The following is an 18,616-nucleotide window of genomic DNA, read 5'->3' on the forward strand; positions in this document are numbered from 1 at the left end:
GTAGTAGTGGTAGAGTGATTGGCATGAAAGCCAGACTGATTAGCTGACAGAAGACCATTATTGGTTAAATAAGAATAAAGTTGATTGTAAACAGCTCTTTCAACAATTTTAGAAACAATTGGAAGAACAGAAATTGGTCTGTAATTTGACCCTGGATGACCTCAAAATAACCTTGCCATTTGTTGTCTCGCTCCGGTGGTTGTTCCCACCAAATATCATGAACCTGTGACAATCTATGGGGATATATGAACCCCAAAATTACCTTGACAGTTTTTGTTTGCTTCTGTGGTTGTTTCCACCAAATTTCATGAACCTGCAACAGTCTATGTGGATTAGACCCCTGAATGACTCATCTCTTGTTTTCACCAGTTTATATTCATCAAACACATAATATTATCAGTGAAATGAGGTATCGCAATTTTGCACCACACTTTGAAAGTTGTATCGCAATAGGCAAATTTTGGTGTGTATATATTGCACTGCGATAATTATGGCTTATTTTAAACGCTGGTGGCACATGACCCAGTCCATTTACCTGTTGTATCTCATACAGCCTGTCATGTTCTGTTTTTCACTAAATGATCTTGATATAACACCTGAAATATGTTCTACCATAAATTGACAATTTGACCTTTGCTTGCGCCATTTGTATGAAATCCATGCATTTTTTAAAGTATAAGTCATGTTTCACCTACTTTGAGCAGAAAGACTGTCTGAATTTTTGAATTGCTCATGTAGTTATATCGAGGGTTCACCTGCTCCTACAAAATGAGCATTCCATTTATCATGACAACATTCAATGGAAAACAAAAAACATTGTGGAGGAAATATTGATTTTTGAAGGCCAAAGCAAGAAGCTAACTTTATTCTCATTTTGAGAGAGCTGATCATAGTGAGTTACGGCTTTCTGGTTCTAAGCCCTTGATATGTATTTTTACATTTCAGACAATACAATGATGTTGTTTCCTGTCGTACATGTGCAAATCACTTGAGAGAAATCCAGAAAATGTATGATGACATCACAAAAATGAGGCTGAGGTTTATAGAGTCAGTGAAAACAGAGACTTACATTGGCCAGCTATTTTACTGTAGGACACCATTTATGCATTTCAAGAGGACTGTTTGTGGTTCTGTGGTGTCAGTTGCAAATGAAGATGTGACTCTAATGTCTTGTATTGAAGATGACCATCATGGTGATACCAGTGTCCCAGTGGTTATGTCTAGAGATGAAGATGACCATCATGGTGATACCAGTGTTCCAGTGGTTATGTCCAGAGATGAAGATGACCATCATGGTGATACCAGTGTTCCGGTGGTTATGCCTGGAGATGAAGATGACCATCATGGTGATACCAGTGTCCCGGTGGTAATGTCCAGAGATGAAGATGACCATCATGGTGATACCAATGTCCCAGTGGTTATGTTTAGAGATGAATATGACCATCTTAGTGATACCAGTGTCCCAGATAATGCATGTGAAGTAGAGATTATGACACAGATGTCTTGTGTTGATGATGACCATCTTGTAGATACCAGTGTTCCAGTAGTCAATTCTAGGGATGAAGATGACTATCTTGATGATACAACTGTTAGAGATAGTGTATGTGGAAAAGAGATAGTGACACCAATGTCTTGTGTTGACTATGACCAACTTTGTGATACAAGTTTTCCAGTGGAAAATGGTGTTTGTGGAAAAGATGATGCAGTTGTTCCAGTGGAAGGCAATGTGACTCTAGAGATGACCTGTGATGAGGTGATTAATGATGCTGCAGATGGACCCAGTGGGGACATTAGTACTACATGTAGTACAATGGTTGCAGAGGCCGATGGGGATGACATTGTGACAAATGATGCTGACAACGCTGATGAAGCTGATGACATACCTGAAGATGTGCCTCAGAAGGTAATGTAATATTATTGTTATTTTCTATTCATTTGGTTTAATTATCATACCTAGCTTTTAGTAAATTTGGGGCTCAAATTTTACACAAGCATCTCAAAGACACCACCAGCAAGGGCGGATCCAGGAATTTGCAGTAGAAGGGGCCGAGCCATCGCCGCTCTGCAAAAATACATTAATTCAGGCGCCGCTCTGCAAAAATTAGAGGGGCACACACCGGGTGCGCTCCCCTGTAAATCCGCCCCAGACCAGCCCTGTATATCTCATACTAGGTTGGTAATGCAGACTGTATGCGCTGTATGTAGTATAATAGAAGAAAAATAAATTACAAAATTTGGCCCAAAGAAATATTGCCAGAAAATATGATTTTTGTCCTGTTGCTTATACACCCTATTCTGGCATAGGGGAATTGGGATATCAGGATTTCCCCTTCATTTAGAGAGTAGGTTTCCATGATGTTTTCTATTTTGGATATATTTTGGCATTATACTATAATCATCTATGCCCTAGATTTATATTTCTTTAGGAATTACAGAGGTTTGGTGATGTTAAAATAAGTTATTTTTAATAATTATTCCTGAGCACCATTTCCTCGATTTCCGTATGTTCAGTATAGGCCCTAGATCCAGCTTTCATATCCTCTACTGGGGGGTTGCTTTGGAATAACCCATTATATTGTATGGGCAGAATACCATAAAAACTCAATAGTTAGCATATGTGCTTACTATCGAGCGCTTTTGAAAACATGAAATTGTACCATACTCCGGTGCTTTACCAACTGAGCTAATGGGGTTGAGACACAAATGTGCAGGTTTACTTGTTCGTTTATAACTATGTGCATCGATGATTTGCTCAAAACCCTTTACACTTTTGTGGATGGGGCTCTTCATGTTTACACGTTTTAAAAGCGCTCAATAGTAAGCACATATGCTAGCTATCGAGTTTTTACGGTATTGTAATAGCCATGTAAACCTCTGATTTCAGGTGAAGAACATGGACAACACCTGTGCCTGCTGTGGGACAAGGTTTGAAAGGCGAAAGAGAAGAATAATAAATCGATGTAGCCTGGCAAGATTTATTCAAAGGTCGGAACCAAAAGCGCTCTTAGCTTCTGAATTCGAAGAAGAATGTGGCATTACCGTTTCCCCCAGATCAAGGAAAGACACTTATATATGCCAACCATGTGTGAATCTTCTGTCGAAACTTTATACTGCAAAAAAAAATTTAACTGATGGCAGAGCTCAGTTGTCATTGTGGTGCACTGGTAACAAGAGATCCAATGTGGTAAGTCAATACAGAAGTACAGTACAGTCTGGAAAAAAATACAGGTCATAAGCAAGATTAGACCTACCAATTGCATTGTGTACCCACCACTGATCTTTTAATTGGTATAATTCAGTCTAAACTATTATTAACATCATTCTAATTGTTTCTTTTTATGAATAAGATATTAAGGTATATATTTCAGCCAAAAAAACAAAACTAAAGTTCTTAATTAACTGCTTATTTAGCACTTAATTTCTTAATGAGGCACTCATATTGGCCTGTAATGCGTAACAACTGAGCTCATGTAGCCTCACTTATTTTTAATTTTCTAAGAGAATTTGAAGATAATTCCTGACAAATAGGGTATCATATAAAAGCTCAGATTCTCAGCAATAGCCCTGAGGCAAAGATTAAGTTGTGTAAGGATCTATTTTTTGTGAATGAAGTTTTTGATATTGAGTAATGTTTGTAATGGTTTCCTAAGAAAGTGAATGAAAGTTTGTTAAACTCACCCCTGGATGTGAAAAGTGTAAAAAATTCGGCCAAAACTCTATCGTATGAAATGAACAAATGATATAGTTCAAAATAATTATCTTTAGGATGACAAAAAAATGCACAAGGAGCTCAGAGGAGATGATTTCCATGATCATTCCACTTTTTAAGATTGACTTTAACAGTGATTACAAGCTTAAATTAACCCCTGTAGTAGCAGTATTTTTCTAATGTTGTTCTTCAAACTTTTACATACTAATGAACATGTGATTGGTAGTAAGTACTGAAAAAACAAAGTAGATACATGTAGCTCTTTCCAATAATTTTTGACACGATTTTTACAAAGATCAGTCCATTTTTAAAGATGCTTGTTCAGAGATATTTAACAATGGACCAATTAAACAAAGAATGTTATGCCCTTTGATGTCTATAGTCAACATGGTTAACATGTAGTATTGTAGGCCTACATTATATTTCATTATATTTCTTAGGTTAAATGCTGTCATTATGATTTTTTTAAATGACATTTAAGCTTTAATATCAATTCTAGGGTTTCATGTTTGCAAAAACATAGATTTCTTCATATAGATATAGGTGGAAAAGCTAAAATTGCAGTGTGCATCTTAGTGTATCTAGATACAAGGTCACGCTTGCACAATCACAATAGGCATATACAAAAGAATTTGACAATTTCTTTTGTGCTTACCTACACACAAGCAGTGTATGCTATTTCTTCTTACTTCTGGTTGTTACACATTTGGTAGGTCTGATCTTGCTTATGACCTACATCTAGTGAAAACATGCAAAAAGATGAAAATAAAGAGAAGGAAGGAAAGAAAGAAGATATAAGGGCTCATATTGAAATTCCCTTACACAGGAAAGTGTGTGCCATCCTGCAGCTTTCCTGTGCTAGCCTTCTTTTGTTAAAATCCTGGGCAGGGTGTATCACTGATATGCATATAATCCATCCATTTTATGACCGAGCTTTCCTGAGGCGCGTGCTTAGCGAGGGGAATCCTGCGTTCTTTCTGTGTGAAAACGTGGTAGGGTATTTCAATATGAGCCCTAAACATGAATATGATTTTAGCAGTGGCAGCACTACTGGCAGGAAGGAGGAGACAAAGATTTTTTGGCAGGTCATGGGGGGGGAGGGCAAGTTATTTTTTAGCAGACCAAGGGGAGGCAAGCAATTTTTGGCAGGCCGTTTGGAAATTTTACCCCCGGCTAATAATTGTTATTAGCCCCTAAAGATGCTTAAATTTGAAATGATAAAAAAACTTTAAATGTCGCAAAACCAAGTATGCATCAATATACATATATTTTCGTCAGGCACTGCCTTTTGAGCAGCTACTGCTCTCCTTAAATCTGATATAGTAGAGTGATTTTTAGCTCTCCTTAGTTGACCATTCGTTCTGTACATTCTATTGTGACTGCCCTAAACAGCTCTTCTTGAAGGCTCCAGAAGAGCTATTTAATGCTCTCCTGCAAATTCCAAAAGAAAGTCCCATGTGTTTGTACTATTTTACAATAATAATTTTTCCTTTGTTTATTTACAGACACAGAGTAGACCAAAGAACAAGAAGTTTATTCAGTTTTGCAGCCAGTGTGGCTCACTTCCCGTGCGAGAGGTCAAAGGTCAGTTGGAGAAGTTATGCAACCGAGTGGATATCCTGCTACCCAATACATGCGTTATCTGTTATTGTCTTCTTGAGGTTGATGGAAATGTTGCTGGTCAAACTTCGGGAGAGGTCAAAGGTCAGGATGCTGTTAAAGAGAGTTGCAAAAAGATGGGTCAAGTAAGTGAACAATCTGGACCAAGTGGTCAAACAGTGGATGGTCAAAGTGTTAATGACACTGTCAAACAGAGTAAAACTTGTAGAGAGAACAGTCAAGAAAGTGAACGATCCAAAGCAGATGCAAAGAAAAAAAGTATTAACAAAGCATTACCAAGAAGGAGTAGTAGAGTAAGGAAGAAAGGATCAAAGTATGGTGACTGGATCACTAACAGGCATACTAGTGAAAAAGATAAGGAAATTGAGACACAACTCTGTCCAAATATTTCCAAAATGACCTCTGCTGAAAAACATGCCATTGTTCAGACAGATGTTCAATATGCTGGAAAGAAAAGTTTTCAGAAAGGGGATATATTGCCAGAATTGTCACAAGAAAGACTTCCCTATGGTGAAGAATATGTCATGTCTAGTATGAACACCTCACAAAGTCTTCATTTGCCTATGAACACCTCACCAAGTCTTTGTGATGAAGAAGATTCTTTGAAACCCTCTTGTAACCTGACAGAGCCCGGTGATAGCTCTTGCAACATGACACAATCTAGTGAAACCTCTGGCAATGAGACACAGCCTGGTGAAACCTCTGGCAATGTGACACAGCCTGGCAAAACCTCTCACAATGTGACACAGCCTGTCGAAACCTCTCACAATGTGACACAGCCTGATGAAACCTCTGGCGATGTGACACAGCCTGGCGAAACCTCTCGCAATGTGACACAGCCTGGCGAAACCTTTTGCAATGAGACACAGCCTGGTGAAACTTTTTGCAATGTGACACAGCCTTGTGAAACCTCTCAAAATGTGACACAACTTGGCGAAACTTCTTGCAATGTGACACAGCCTGGTGAAACCTCTTGCAATCTGACACAGCCTTGTGAAACCTTTTGCAATGAGACACAATCTGATGAAACCTCTCACAATGTGACGACACAGCCTGGTGAAACCTCTCGCAATGTGACACAGCCTTGTGAAACCTTTTGCAATGAGACACAACATGGTGAAACCTCTCGCAATGAGACACAGCCTGGTGAAACCTCTTGCAATGTGACACAGCCTGATGAAACCTCATGCAACCTGACAGAGCCTGGTGCACAAACTGAAATGCCCTACCAGTGCAGATTTTGCTGGCAACGTTTCCAGGCAGAATCGGATTGTAGATGTCATGTTTTACACCATGTCAAATCGCAATACTGTGAAAATAAACAGGAATGGTTTGACACAAACATTAGACCAAGTTTAGAAGTTTTTATACCAAAGAAAAAAGAGGAGCCAATCCCAGGAGAGGTAGTTGATATTAGTGCGCTGAAGGAACTGTTGATTCCAGAAGTTGTCGCTTTGCTGGGCCCACCACTGTGTCAAACAAAACCATATCGATGCCTCCAATGTAGCAGCAAAGACTTCCGTCCTTTAAATCGGTTTTTGTCTCACATGTCAAATGCCCATGGACTCATCAGAATTGATAAACCATGGACATGTAGATGGTGTCCAGAGCTGTTTGCGACGAGAGAGGCATCCAAAAAACATGTGTGTGTATGGAAAAAGCAAGCGTGCACGCTTGCCTGCCATAAGTGTGACAAAAGTTTGACAGTTATAGTAACATTGGCTAAACACAGGCTGAAAGTACATCTTGGCAAACGCTTTATGTGCAGCGTATGTGGTCAACGATACTACAAACGAAAACATTTGTCGGAACATATACACAGACATCATTATAAAGCTAGACCTTTTCAATGTAGATATTGCCCCAAAAAGTGGGCCACAGAAAACCATAGACAAACCCATGAAAGTGTCATTCATTTCAAAAAAGGGGTTCAGATGTGCGATATATGTGGAATTCAAGTATACAACTTACCCAGGCATATTGCGACGCACAGTGATAGCAGGAATTACGCTTGTGAAAGGTGCCCATATAGAGCAGAGAAGCTGCAGTTTCTAAAGAGACATATTTTTAGATGCCATGGAGACATCAGTGAAAAAGAGGTACGCTTGTGAGCATTGCACATATAGAACAGGGACTCCTTACTGTCTCACGAAAGCATGTTCAGAGACGTCATAATCATAACTCTTAAAACTATGTAGGCCATATGTAGAAAAGTATGCAGAGTGTATTAACTATGTGTAATTGCAATCCGCGTACTATGTGTTGTTCTTGCTAACATATGTTTGTGTTGAGTACATGTAGGATTGATTCATTTTAGGTGGGTCAATCAAGAAGTTCTACCTGCATTGTCACATATCAGTTATCTTACATGCCACTGATGCCAGGATATTGAAATTACCTATGATTATACTCTAACTAAATTTCGCAGTTCTCGGGTTGGGTGGTTCTTGTGATAGGACTATCTCCTATTCAAATGTTAGCTACATGTATGGAAAAAAATCATTTGCACCCCGGAAATAGTCATGTTCTGCTGTAATAGGCACGTGTAGCGTAGGCCTATTGTGTTGAAAATAGGCCTATTGATCCGATCATAGACATATTACTTGTTTGTCTGGGGATCCGATGAGATGCACCTGCACGATTAGCCACACTGTAATGCTTTCACTGCGCCCGGCGGTACTCCGTGCACTACGCGATAGCGCATCATGAAAGCATGCGTTAGTGAGAGCCGCTCGCACGCTGGGACGGACGGACACACCATGATTATACTCTAATATCTAGGAGACAAAATAAAAGTTATTGGGTGAAAATGTGATTATTGGTAGTTTAGATATGTTGTTTACAGCGAATACAGAGTCCAGGGTTCAAATTCGGCTGTATCGCATAGCAGTTCAGTTCGGGGGCACTCGTAATAACCGGACCTCTCTGATTTCAAAGACAGGTCAGTGATTTCACATACGGGGTTTGTGATATCACATACGTCGAGCTTTGTTGACAGTTCGGCGCTCGATGCAGCACATCGGAACGAAGCTGAGTGTATTACAACAAGCTTTCCTATGTTTAGCAAATATCTACCCGTGCAAAAATTATATCTATCTGTGCAAATTCTGACAAATGGTCCCAGAACACACTTTATTGCAATGGCTAAAATCTAATGTTTTGAAGTAAAACAAATTTTCGGTGATTTATGCTATTTTTAAAACCAAAATATTTACTAGTATCATAATAAAAATGCAAAAATAAACAAATTTTATAGTTAAAAACTGTGTGGGTCACTGGGTTGTACTTGTTGCTTAAGAAATTTGACAAAGTAACGCTTTTGCGCTGAGATGTTGATCTGTCTAATGCACACTCTCCCCTTTTGGAGCTTGTGCATTAGACGCATCAGCATCTCAATGCACATTCAGGATTCTCATGTGTTATTCCATTTAAAATCCACACCACCTTGTGGAAGATTTTGGAAATATGTTCCATGGGAGAAATATGAATTTCAAATGGAATGAAATATTAGGCAGCTCCATTTGAAACTCATCCTCCCTCTGTGGAAGATTCATGTTGAATCAATCTCAGAACGTATATGAAAATCAAATGAAGCTGCCACCCTAATATGCTTAATCCATTTGAAATTCATACTCCCCCTGTGGAACATATTTCCAAAATCTTCCACAGGGTGGTGTGGGTTTTAAATGGAATAGCCTAATTTCTATCTCATCAAGTTATACACAGTTTTTTACCTATTTGATATCAAAACTAATGTAGACATCAGTAATTAACAGGCCCGTAACCAGGATTTATAGGGGGCTGATTTTGAGAAAGTGGACTTTTTTTTCCAAATTTGCACCTTTTTGGACTAGGGGGGATTTTGAAAAAAGTGGACTTTTTTGACTAAAAAGGCATTAAAACCCTATTTTTCCGGTCATTACACTTGCAAATGGGACTTATTGGGTCAAGAAAGGGCGCTTTTTTTTTGGGGGGGGGGGGGGCATCCGCCCCAGCCCCCCTGGTTACGGGCCTGGTAATTAAGCATGTAAATATTTCCTGTCATTACGAGCAAAGAGGCATATATATCATGGTTTGCCAAGAAGTTCGGTAGTGACATAGGTGCAGATTTTGCTGGTGGCTGTATCAAATTGTGTGCGTAAAGTTTAGCTCGCAGAGCGTACAAGGACACAAAACATTGATGTCACATGTGGTGAACCAAAGAATAGTATAATTTGAAGTGAAATGTGTACTTGAAAGATCAGTCGCTGGTACAAATCTTAATCCCCGTGAATAATACTATCAGGCACTGATTGGCTACAAGAAGACTTGAGCCAATCAGCAGCATGGTAAGAATGGTTGTAGGGCTGAAGAGGCTTAACCTCATTGGTACTACCTGCTGATTGGTTACTAGAAGACTATTATGATTTATTGAGCCAATCAGCAACATGGTTAGGATGGTTGTAGGGCTGAAGAGGCTTAACCTCATTGGTACTACCTGCTGATTGGTTACTAGAAGACTATTATGATTTATTGAGCCAATCAGCAACATGGTAAGAATGGTTGTAGGGCTGAAGAGGATTAACCTCATTGGTACTACCTGCTGATTGGTTACTAGAAGACTATGATTTATTGAGCCAATCAGCAACATGGTAAGAATGGTTGTAGGGCTGAAGAGGATTAACCTCATTGGTACTACCTGCTGATTGGTTACTAGAAGACTATTATGGTATATTGAGCCAATCAGCAACATGGTTAGAATGGTTGTAGGGCTGAAGAGGCTTAACCTCATTGGTACTACCTGCTGATTGGTTACTAGAAGACTATTATGATTTATTGAGCCAATCAGCAACATGGTAAGAATGGTTGTAGGGCTGAAGAGGATTAACCTCATTGGTACTACCTGCTGATTGGGTTACAAGAAGACTATTATGATTTATTGAGCCAATCAGCAGCATTGTAAGATGCTGATAGGGCTAAAGAGGTTTACATTTTTAATATGAGTGCTACCTGCTGATTGGTTACAAGAAGATTATTTATAATTTATTGGCAAGAACATGGTAAGCCATAATGTGTGATTTAAAAAGAATAAATTTCTATTTGAATGTTAGTTTTCACTGATCACAGCATTATGTGATGCAGACAACGATGTGCCATTTTAATTTTTAATTTTGAGCCAATCTAAATCTAATAAGGTAAAATGAAAGAAAATCACCAATTAATTCCAGCGCCCAGATTGTGAATGCTTTTATCAGTACGATCGTTAATGATGTTGATCAGCTCAATGGTGTTATGCACATCCCGGAGATTAACACAGCCAACAAGATACTTCGGCCATAGGCCTATGTAAGTTCAACTAATATTTCCATCAAGTGGATCTTACAAATCTCAGATTTTGATACAAATGCATATATTATACCTAAGACCTGTTTCCCTGGGTATTTCACTTGATCATAAATACATTACAATTATGTAAAAATTATTTACATATAATTTGTCGTAAAAGATACGAATAGGAGGGAAGCCTCAATAACAGGCAGAAGGTGTGGGTCTTTTTGCACAACTTTGTGCTTTGTAAGAATGATTATATTACCAATAAAACTATTTCTTTAAAACGTTTTGTTTTTATGTATATTTCATAGATTTACAATAAGGATGATGTATATAAAATCAAGAATTTGCGGGAAGTACGACTGAAATGATCCACCATCAATTTATTGGTTCCTCTCTCCTGCCCGCAGTCTGCACCTTATTTTCACCATTATTTTCATTGAACAGTGAATAAACGCTTTTAAAGAAGGCCCCTATGTGATCTCGCCCCTTGACTAAACAGGCTGTAACAAAAAATTATACAATTTGGAATAGTATTAGGCAAACATTTCACATATTGATTGTGTTGAGTTTTATTTAGTCATCAGGGTAATTTTTCAATAAAATCGGCGGTCTATACAAGCGGAGGTATGATCAATTGTGCAAAATAGTCCAAAAATAGATTTGGCCACTTTCATGTCTTGGTGAATTGAGTTGAATCATGAAGCATCTGGTCAGTGCTCTTTCGTGAACCATCTGAGTAATTTTAAACAATGTGGTGGGTTGAAGTGGTATTTTGATTTATAAATTTGAGATATCATATTATTTATATATTAATGTCAGTTTAGAAACACATGAAAAATCTTTGCTTTTGTTCTAAAATCTTTGATAAGCACGAAAGTTCATTTTACGCGATACAAATTTAATAAGTGTGAACATGTAAGTAAATATTGTTGATATTGCTGTAGAGCATTCCACTGGTCCAACCTGCTCTTCTGATTCCTTAGCACTATGGACAGCAAACAAAGGTGTTGCGATCTTTATTCCAACACAATGGGCTGCAGTTACACGTTTCCGCAAAGTTGGGACCATCGGCTATGTATAATTGTTACTATTGATCTGCCCAGGTGCCATTCACGTATCATAAATTGCTATCTATACCTTGTAGAGGCTATGGAACTTCAACTGACATGCTCAAGGACTCCCTTGATCAATTCTCGCGTTTCACAATACGATGCGCCTCCAGCGGTCGCTGGTTTGAGGCCAAAATACGCAGTGCATCATGGGTAAAGGTCGACATCCAAAGCCCGCGTAATACGAATACAATACAGGAACATACATCATTGTGGGTTTAATGTCATTATAATGATGTTACATGCGAATGCACACTATAACAACAATTTACAATTATAGTAGATCCATTTTCTATCTATTAATCACAGGGAATCCTCCGTGGAGCTGTTTTCAACATATTTATTATCACACTCGTGTGAAAATTCAATAGCAGCTAGAACGGCGATGTCGACTCTGGAGTCAAAAATTCGACTACCAAGAGTAACCGCTGGCGGCGCATCGTATTGTGAAACGCGAGAATTACGAGAGATTGTGATTAATTAAATACAGCCCTTCTACATTGTAATTGTCTGTGGAGACGTACCATGAATGCATCTGCGTTTAAGAACAGTCAACTAGCAACGGACACCCATGATAGATTACTCAGTGAACTGTGCAATGATCTGTACCTTGTTACTCAAGTGAAGACCAGCATGGTCCTACTTTTCACCCTAGTGATGGTAGATCTTCACAGACTACTTTCTTATCCAAGCTGACCATACAAATGTCATCTCCAAAGTTGTGTTTGAAAACAAGCTCATGAGGGAGGTGAAAGAAGGTAGCAGATGTGATAAAGTTCACTGGGAACAGTGTGATGTCAAGCTATACCAGAAAGTATGCACTGACGTACTCCATGACTTCGACTTCAATGCAGTTTCCTCATCCGATGATGTGCTTCATGACTTACAGTCGATTCTGAAGAAAGCAGCTCTGGACGCCGCTCCAGCGGTTTACAGGCAGAAAGAAGCGAAGTCAAGCAAACATGCCTTTGGGGCACTAAAAGAAGCAAAGTGCACAGAACCTACAAACCTGGAGCAGATCGCCAAGCTTACAATGAAATGCAAGACAGCTAAGAAGGATCTCCGTGTAGCCTAAAGACAAGAAAAGCAAAGGACAGGCAGAAGACTTACAACAAGATCATGGAAGCTGATGCTAACGATCAAAAGTTGTTCTTCAATCTAATCAACAAGCAGAGGTCAACTCCAATGTATACAGATTCAATTCTTAGTGAGGATAAGTTACTCACTGATGATGATGACATCAAACAAGCATGGAAGAATTACTTTCACAAGCTTGGAACTCCGGAGAATGATCCCTCATTTGATGTTGATTATCTAAGTCAAGTAGAAGCCGATCTTGAGATTATCTCCCAAATTATTGAATTTGAGGACCCAAGTTCAATGGAGAAGGTGGACCTTGCAATTAAGAAGCTGAATAATGGAAAATCTCCTGATGGTCATGGGGACCAGACAGAACATATCAAGAAAGCAGGACCTGTGATTCTTCTCTCTCTTGCACACCTTTTTGACCTCATCATGGCAAAAAGGAGAGTCACAGAGACCTTTAAGAAGGGCGTTGTAATCCCAATCCCAAAGAAAGACAAAAACCATCTTCTGCAGGAGATTTTTCGTGGAATAACGCGTACCAAAACAATAATTGGCAGGATATATTTTGAGAATGTACTTCTTGGGCGTATGAGACCAGTAATGGAAGCAAAGAGGGGGTTTACTGCTAATACTTCCTCCCTGTCTGCCACTCCTCATTGCTGAGAAAGTTATACCGGCAGCATGTACAGCGAAAAATATGGAGCATTGTCAAACACTGGTACGAGGGCGCTTCAAGCCAAGTGAAATGGAAGGGTAGTCTTTCCGATCCATTCGAACTCTTCCAATTCCAATGTGTGCATCAGGGCAGAGTCACTTCAACAGAGCTGTACAAGTGTTATGTGGATACCCTGTTACATCGCCTGGAGGAGAAGAGATATGGCGCTAGAATCGGTCCCTACTATGTAGGAGCACCAACATGTGCTGATGACAGCCTTTTGGCATCCAACACGATGACGGAATTACAAGACATGCTGGATGAGGCAGTTCTATACTCCCAAAAAGAAAGATACATTCTGCACCCGCAGGAGAGTATTCCTGTTAAATGCATGTTGTCATTCTCGTTTTGGAGTGATTTCGCACCCTGGTGTTTGAATGATGAAGTAGTAGAGGTGGCTGAGAGCAGCAAGCATCTTGGTGTAGAAAGAAACAGATCAAACAAATCAGTCATACAAGATAGAACTCTGACTGGTAGACGCACCACTTATGCTCTCTTGGGAGCTGGATCGCATGGTCTTAATGTGATCAATCCCAAGTTATCATGGAAACTGATCCACACCTATGTGGAACCACGCTATCTCTATGGAATGGAAATCATGAACCTGACATTGGCTGATTTGAAAGTACTGACAACTATCAAGAAGAAGATACTGAAGCAAATTCAACACCTGCCAGAAAAGACTGCCGATGAAGCTGTATACCTTCTACTTGGTGTACTTCTAGTTGAAGCCAAAATTGAGCTTAATCAGCTTACACTGTTCCTGATGACTATAACAGGTAAATCTATTGAGTGGGATATTGCTGAAAGACAACTGCCAATGAAAGAACTGAAATCAAAAAGCTGGTTCATATGTCATATATGACCCCTAGGTGAGGTCACAAGAAAAAAATCAAATTCCATTTCGTTTGCGAATGGCGGGCCATAAAAGTTTGGCGACCTTGACCAAAATTGGTTATTTAAGGTGTCCAAATGACAAAGTGCTCTCTTTGAGGGGCATTTTCTTCTTAATTGAATCAGTTGTGACCCTCGTTTTGAATGTGGTCACTCACTGGCTGTGTCTGAAATGCCTAATGACAAAAAAGATAGATTTTGGAATTTCGTTCGGATTTCACTGTGACATTATCATGGGTCCTTCAAAGTCAAAGATAATTTGATTGAACAGTACGAAGTGCTGATTGTGACCCCCCTGAAATCCCAACGAAATTCCGAAATCTATCTTTTTTGGCATTAGGTATTTCAGACACAGCCAGTGAGTGACCACATTCAAAAAGAGGGTCACAACTGATTCAATTAAGAAGAAATTGCCCCTAAAAGAGAGCACTTTGTCATTTGGACACCTTAAATTCCCAATTTTGGTCAAGGTCGCCAAACTTTGATGGCCCGCCATTCGCAAACGAAATGGAATTTGAATTTTTTTCTTGTGACCTCACCTAGGGATCCATGAAAGGTACCCCTGAGCCAAAGGAGAGCAAAATCCAAGAGGGTGGGTGTACACGCAATCTGTTTTGACATGGACTGACCCTATTGGAAAATGCCATACGGCCGGGCGGTTTCACAAGTTGCCGGCTCGATCATGTCATCCGCCGCATGGCAAAAGGTGGCCCAACTTGGACGATTTAATAAGTAAAATGGGCACAGTGTTTGAACCTGTGCCGGTAAAACCATTCTGAGAGCAGATCAGCGAGACGCCCCTTGGAAATTCCATTTTTTCAACTTCGGTCCTTTTTATTATTTATTTTTTATTATTTTTTTTTTTCGTGTTCGGATCTCATTGTTATTATTAAAGCCATATTATAACATTTGCTGAGGAGAACGACCTCAAATTCTGGTTTTACACGATTGTAATGTACTTTAGTCAATAAAGATACTCTGCAAAAATCAACTTTAGGTGCTGTAGTTTTGTCAAAATCCGAGATTTTGAATAAAATGATGGAACCGGCGTTTTATTATTACGATTGCAATATTAGTCGAACACATATGCGGGAGTAACATGCATGGGCGCCATTAGTAAATTCCAATTTTCTATGCTTTATCTCACTTGTTCGGCTCAAAATTAAAAGGGGACATATCTGACAGTAAAAGCTAACATTTTATGGAAAATAAATACTAATCTATTTTTACAGAAATGTTATATGGCTTTAACTTTAAGTGTAGCTTGCTGGGTGTGACAAACACCCTTTTATTCTAATCTTGTGCCTCACTGAAAAGTTGAAGGAATTCGTTTTCGGTTCAGTGAGTTATGTAAATTTCTGACAGTATTTTACAAATACGTATTTTTAAATACGCACGTGACCTTCGCGCTGACATATACAGCTTGTCTTGAAGTGACCTACACAACGGGTATGGTCTTCCTACATTTGAATGCAAAGGCGGTAAACAATACGAGAGCCAAATTGCGGTCACTATGATAACCTTGATTTTCGAAATCACCCGCGAAATCGGCCCTCACTTTGGTTTATCAAGTCACTAGTGTTCCATGAACAGCTGCTGCCTTATCATGATTATTATTCGTGCTGACTGTATATTATGCAAAGTCAATATTGACACTTTTCATATCAATATTGTGGCTCTTTTCGATATAAGCAGTTCAATACCCTCGACATGTATCTATTTATACAGTAATACAGTCAGTGAGAAAAGTTTGGAATTTTCCACCATGCCCATGACATTCATTGAAACGTCTATGAATAAGGGGCTGTGCCATAATTATTAGCCCTGGGGAAAGGTCAAAATTATGGGGTGGTGGCAAATGGGGGATGGAGCCAGCAATATTTGGCTGGTCGAAATGGGAGGGGGACACGGTTGTTTGATTGCATGTAAAACTGGGTCATTTTAAAGAAAAGTTGAACAATGATGGCGCTATTTATCTCAAATCTTGTTTGCATCTTTACAAGGGGTAGACACTTATAAAATGGTATTAGAACATCAGCAAACAGACTAACAAATGATAACGGAATTTTCAAAAAACATTTTATCATGAAATGTTAGGCATAACTCATTATTTGGCTAATTTAAATTTATAATAATGTAAATAGCCATCACAATTTGCACAAAAGTGTACAGTTTGTTACTACAAAAAGCAGAAAAAGATGAATAATTTGATATAGAAACGAAAATCTATGTTAAAATTGCTACAAAATATACAGTTTATTAGTGTGATAGTTGTTATTCAGGTCTATAATTGAACATTATAATAATGTTTTGTTAGAAAAATTAATAAATGATCACATCAAACAACCGTGGGGACAAGCGGTTTTGGCATAGGCCCTATATTTACGAGGCATCTTTTAAATAAAGACGCTCTAAAGAGGAAATCAGTACAGAAACGTTCATGCGTGGCAAAGTTCCTGCTCACGCTCGGAATATATTTAGACCATATATAAAGGGGCTGTGCAATAATTATGAGCCCTGGGGAGGGTAAAATGGGGGGAGGGAAAGCAATTTTGGCAAGCGATTTTTGGCACACATTCATGGGGCGCCTTAATAATAAAACGCTCTAAAAAGGCTTTAACAGTACAGCTTAATATGCAAATTTTCAAGGGAGGGGGCAAAAGATTTTTGGCTGGCCGACAGGGGGGGGGGGGCAAGCAATTTTGGCGGGCCGAGAGGGGGGAGGGCAAGCGATTTTTGGCACGCCGTTTGGCGGGTAATTTTACCCCCGGGGACTCATAATGCAGAGCCCGTAATGTAAAATCAAATAGTTTTTGATTATGAATTCTACAAGAAAGTACCTATGGAAAGGTTTCTATACAAAACGATTCTCTTATAAACCATTATGCGCACAGTTTCCACCTCGATACACCTGAGCACACATTTTCGTCCAAGAGCTTCCAAGCAGAGAACAACAAGCAGTGAATGTCTCCACCACAGTCTTTAATTACACTACACGGTTGAGTGCATAGCAATGTAAGAGCTGTGGAGCTTCTAGCTGAAAAAAATGGGCCTCTTTGATTGGTTTTTGTCGAAACCTCAAGTGTTTATATCAAACGAAAGCTAACACTACCCCCTAAATACCGCGTGTCCCAAAAAAAGGTTACATGTAGATTTTTGAAAATAATTTAAGTTAATGTTAACAATTATAAACACCTTTTCATGACATAATCTATGTACCCTCTACTAGTACCCCTGTGAATGTCAAGATCACAACCTACGTACTTAATCCGCATTCCACGCATTCCTGAGCAAGCTCTTTACGTGACATAATGCAACACGAGGTTCAATATACCACCGTGCATTTGGCGGGGCATTTGAGTAGGCCCAGCCATAGCACGGCAGATGCAGTATATTATTCTGATAAACAAAGAATGAAACTTGTTCAGTTTTATTTCAAGAGTTCAGTCAGAAATGTAAAAACAAAGAGCAGCGGTTTCAAGTCAACAAAATCCAAACAAGGCCTAAATGCAGAAGATTGTTATTCATTTCACTATGCTGATGACATGAGATACAGCGTGCAGAACTGCGTTCACCAAAAACGTGTTCTTCTCTAATGACCACCTTCCTTTATTTGTGACCACCAAGAGTCAAGAAGTTCTAAAACTGATTTATTTTCAGTGTATAATATTTTATTTTTCAATATGTTTCTTTTGTTCAATAAGTTCAACAATGAAACATAAGAGAAACATAAAAGTTAATAAAGAAAACATCTGAAAAAACGTCGTGCTTGTGTTCAACTTTCGTTGTGCGATATTTTGATGGTTAGCCACTCTTGACACCCCTGTCATCTTGCGCTCATAAGTTAAGTTTCTTTTAAGATACGAAACTGAAACTTAGCACACAGTTACAAAAAGGATCAATAAATAATTACTGAAAAAATGACATTGTTTTGTTGTACCATCACAAAATGCGGTTCATTTTCTACATGTAACCTTTTATGGGACACCTTGTACTACCTATCCAAGCACATTTTTTGATTAAAATGTAGGTTTTAAAAGTCAAAACCTCAAGTGTTCCTTACAATATTTTTTATTTTTACAAATTTTATGTCATTAAATGAAAAGGCACACTTATATTGTCCATATACCAGCGTCACTAGAATGAGCAATGGTCAATTCTCTTTAAATT

General features: G+C 38.9%; 1 protein-coding gene across 1 annotated transcript in view; it reads left to right on the forward strand.

Annotated features, from left to right (window-relative positions):
- LOC140138848 (uncharacterized) overlaps positions 1 to 8,047 on the forward strand; it is a 10,398-nt gene extending 2,351 nt beyond the window's left edge. Inside the window, exons 2-4 of the mRNA XM_072160623.1 lie at positions 946 to 1,903; positions 2,885 to 3,184; positions 5,215 to 8,047. Of these exons, the coding sequence (XP_072016724.1) occupies positions 946 to 1,903; positions 2,885 to 3,184; positions 5,215 to 7,440 (3,484 nt within the window). The 3' untranslated portion in view covers positions 7,441 to 8,047. The remainder of the gene's footprint in view (positions 1 to 945; positions 1,904 to 2,884; positions 3,185 to 5,214) is intronic.
- Positions 8,048 to 18,616: the final 10,569 nt, after the last annotated feature.

This window comes from Amphiura filiformis, chromosome 18, assembly GCF_039555335.1.
Source record: "Amphiura filiformis chromosome 18, Afil_fr2py, whole genome shotgun sequence".
In the NCBI taxonomy this organism is placed as follows: Eukaryota; Metazoa; Echinodermata; class Ophiuroidea; order Amphilepidida; family Amphiuridae; genus Amphiura; species Amphiura filiformis.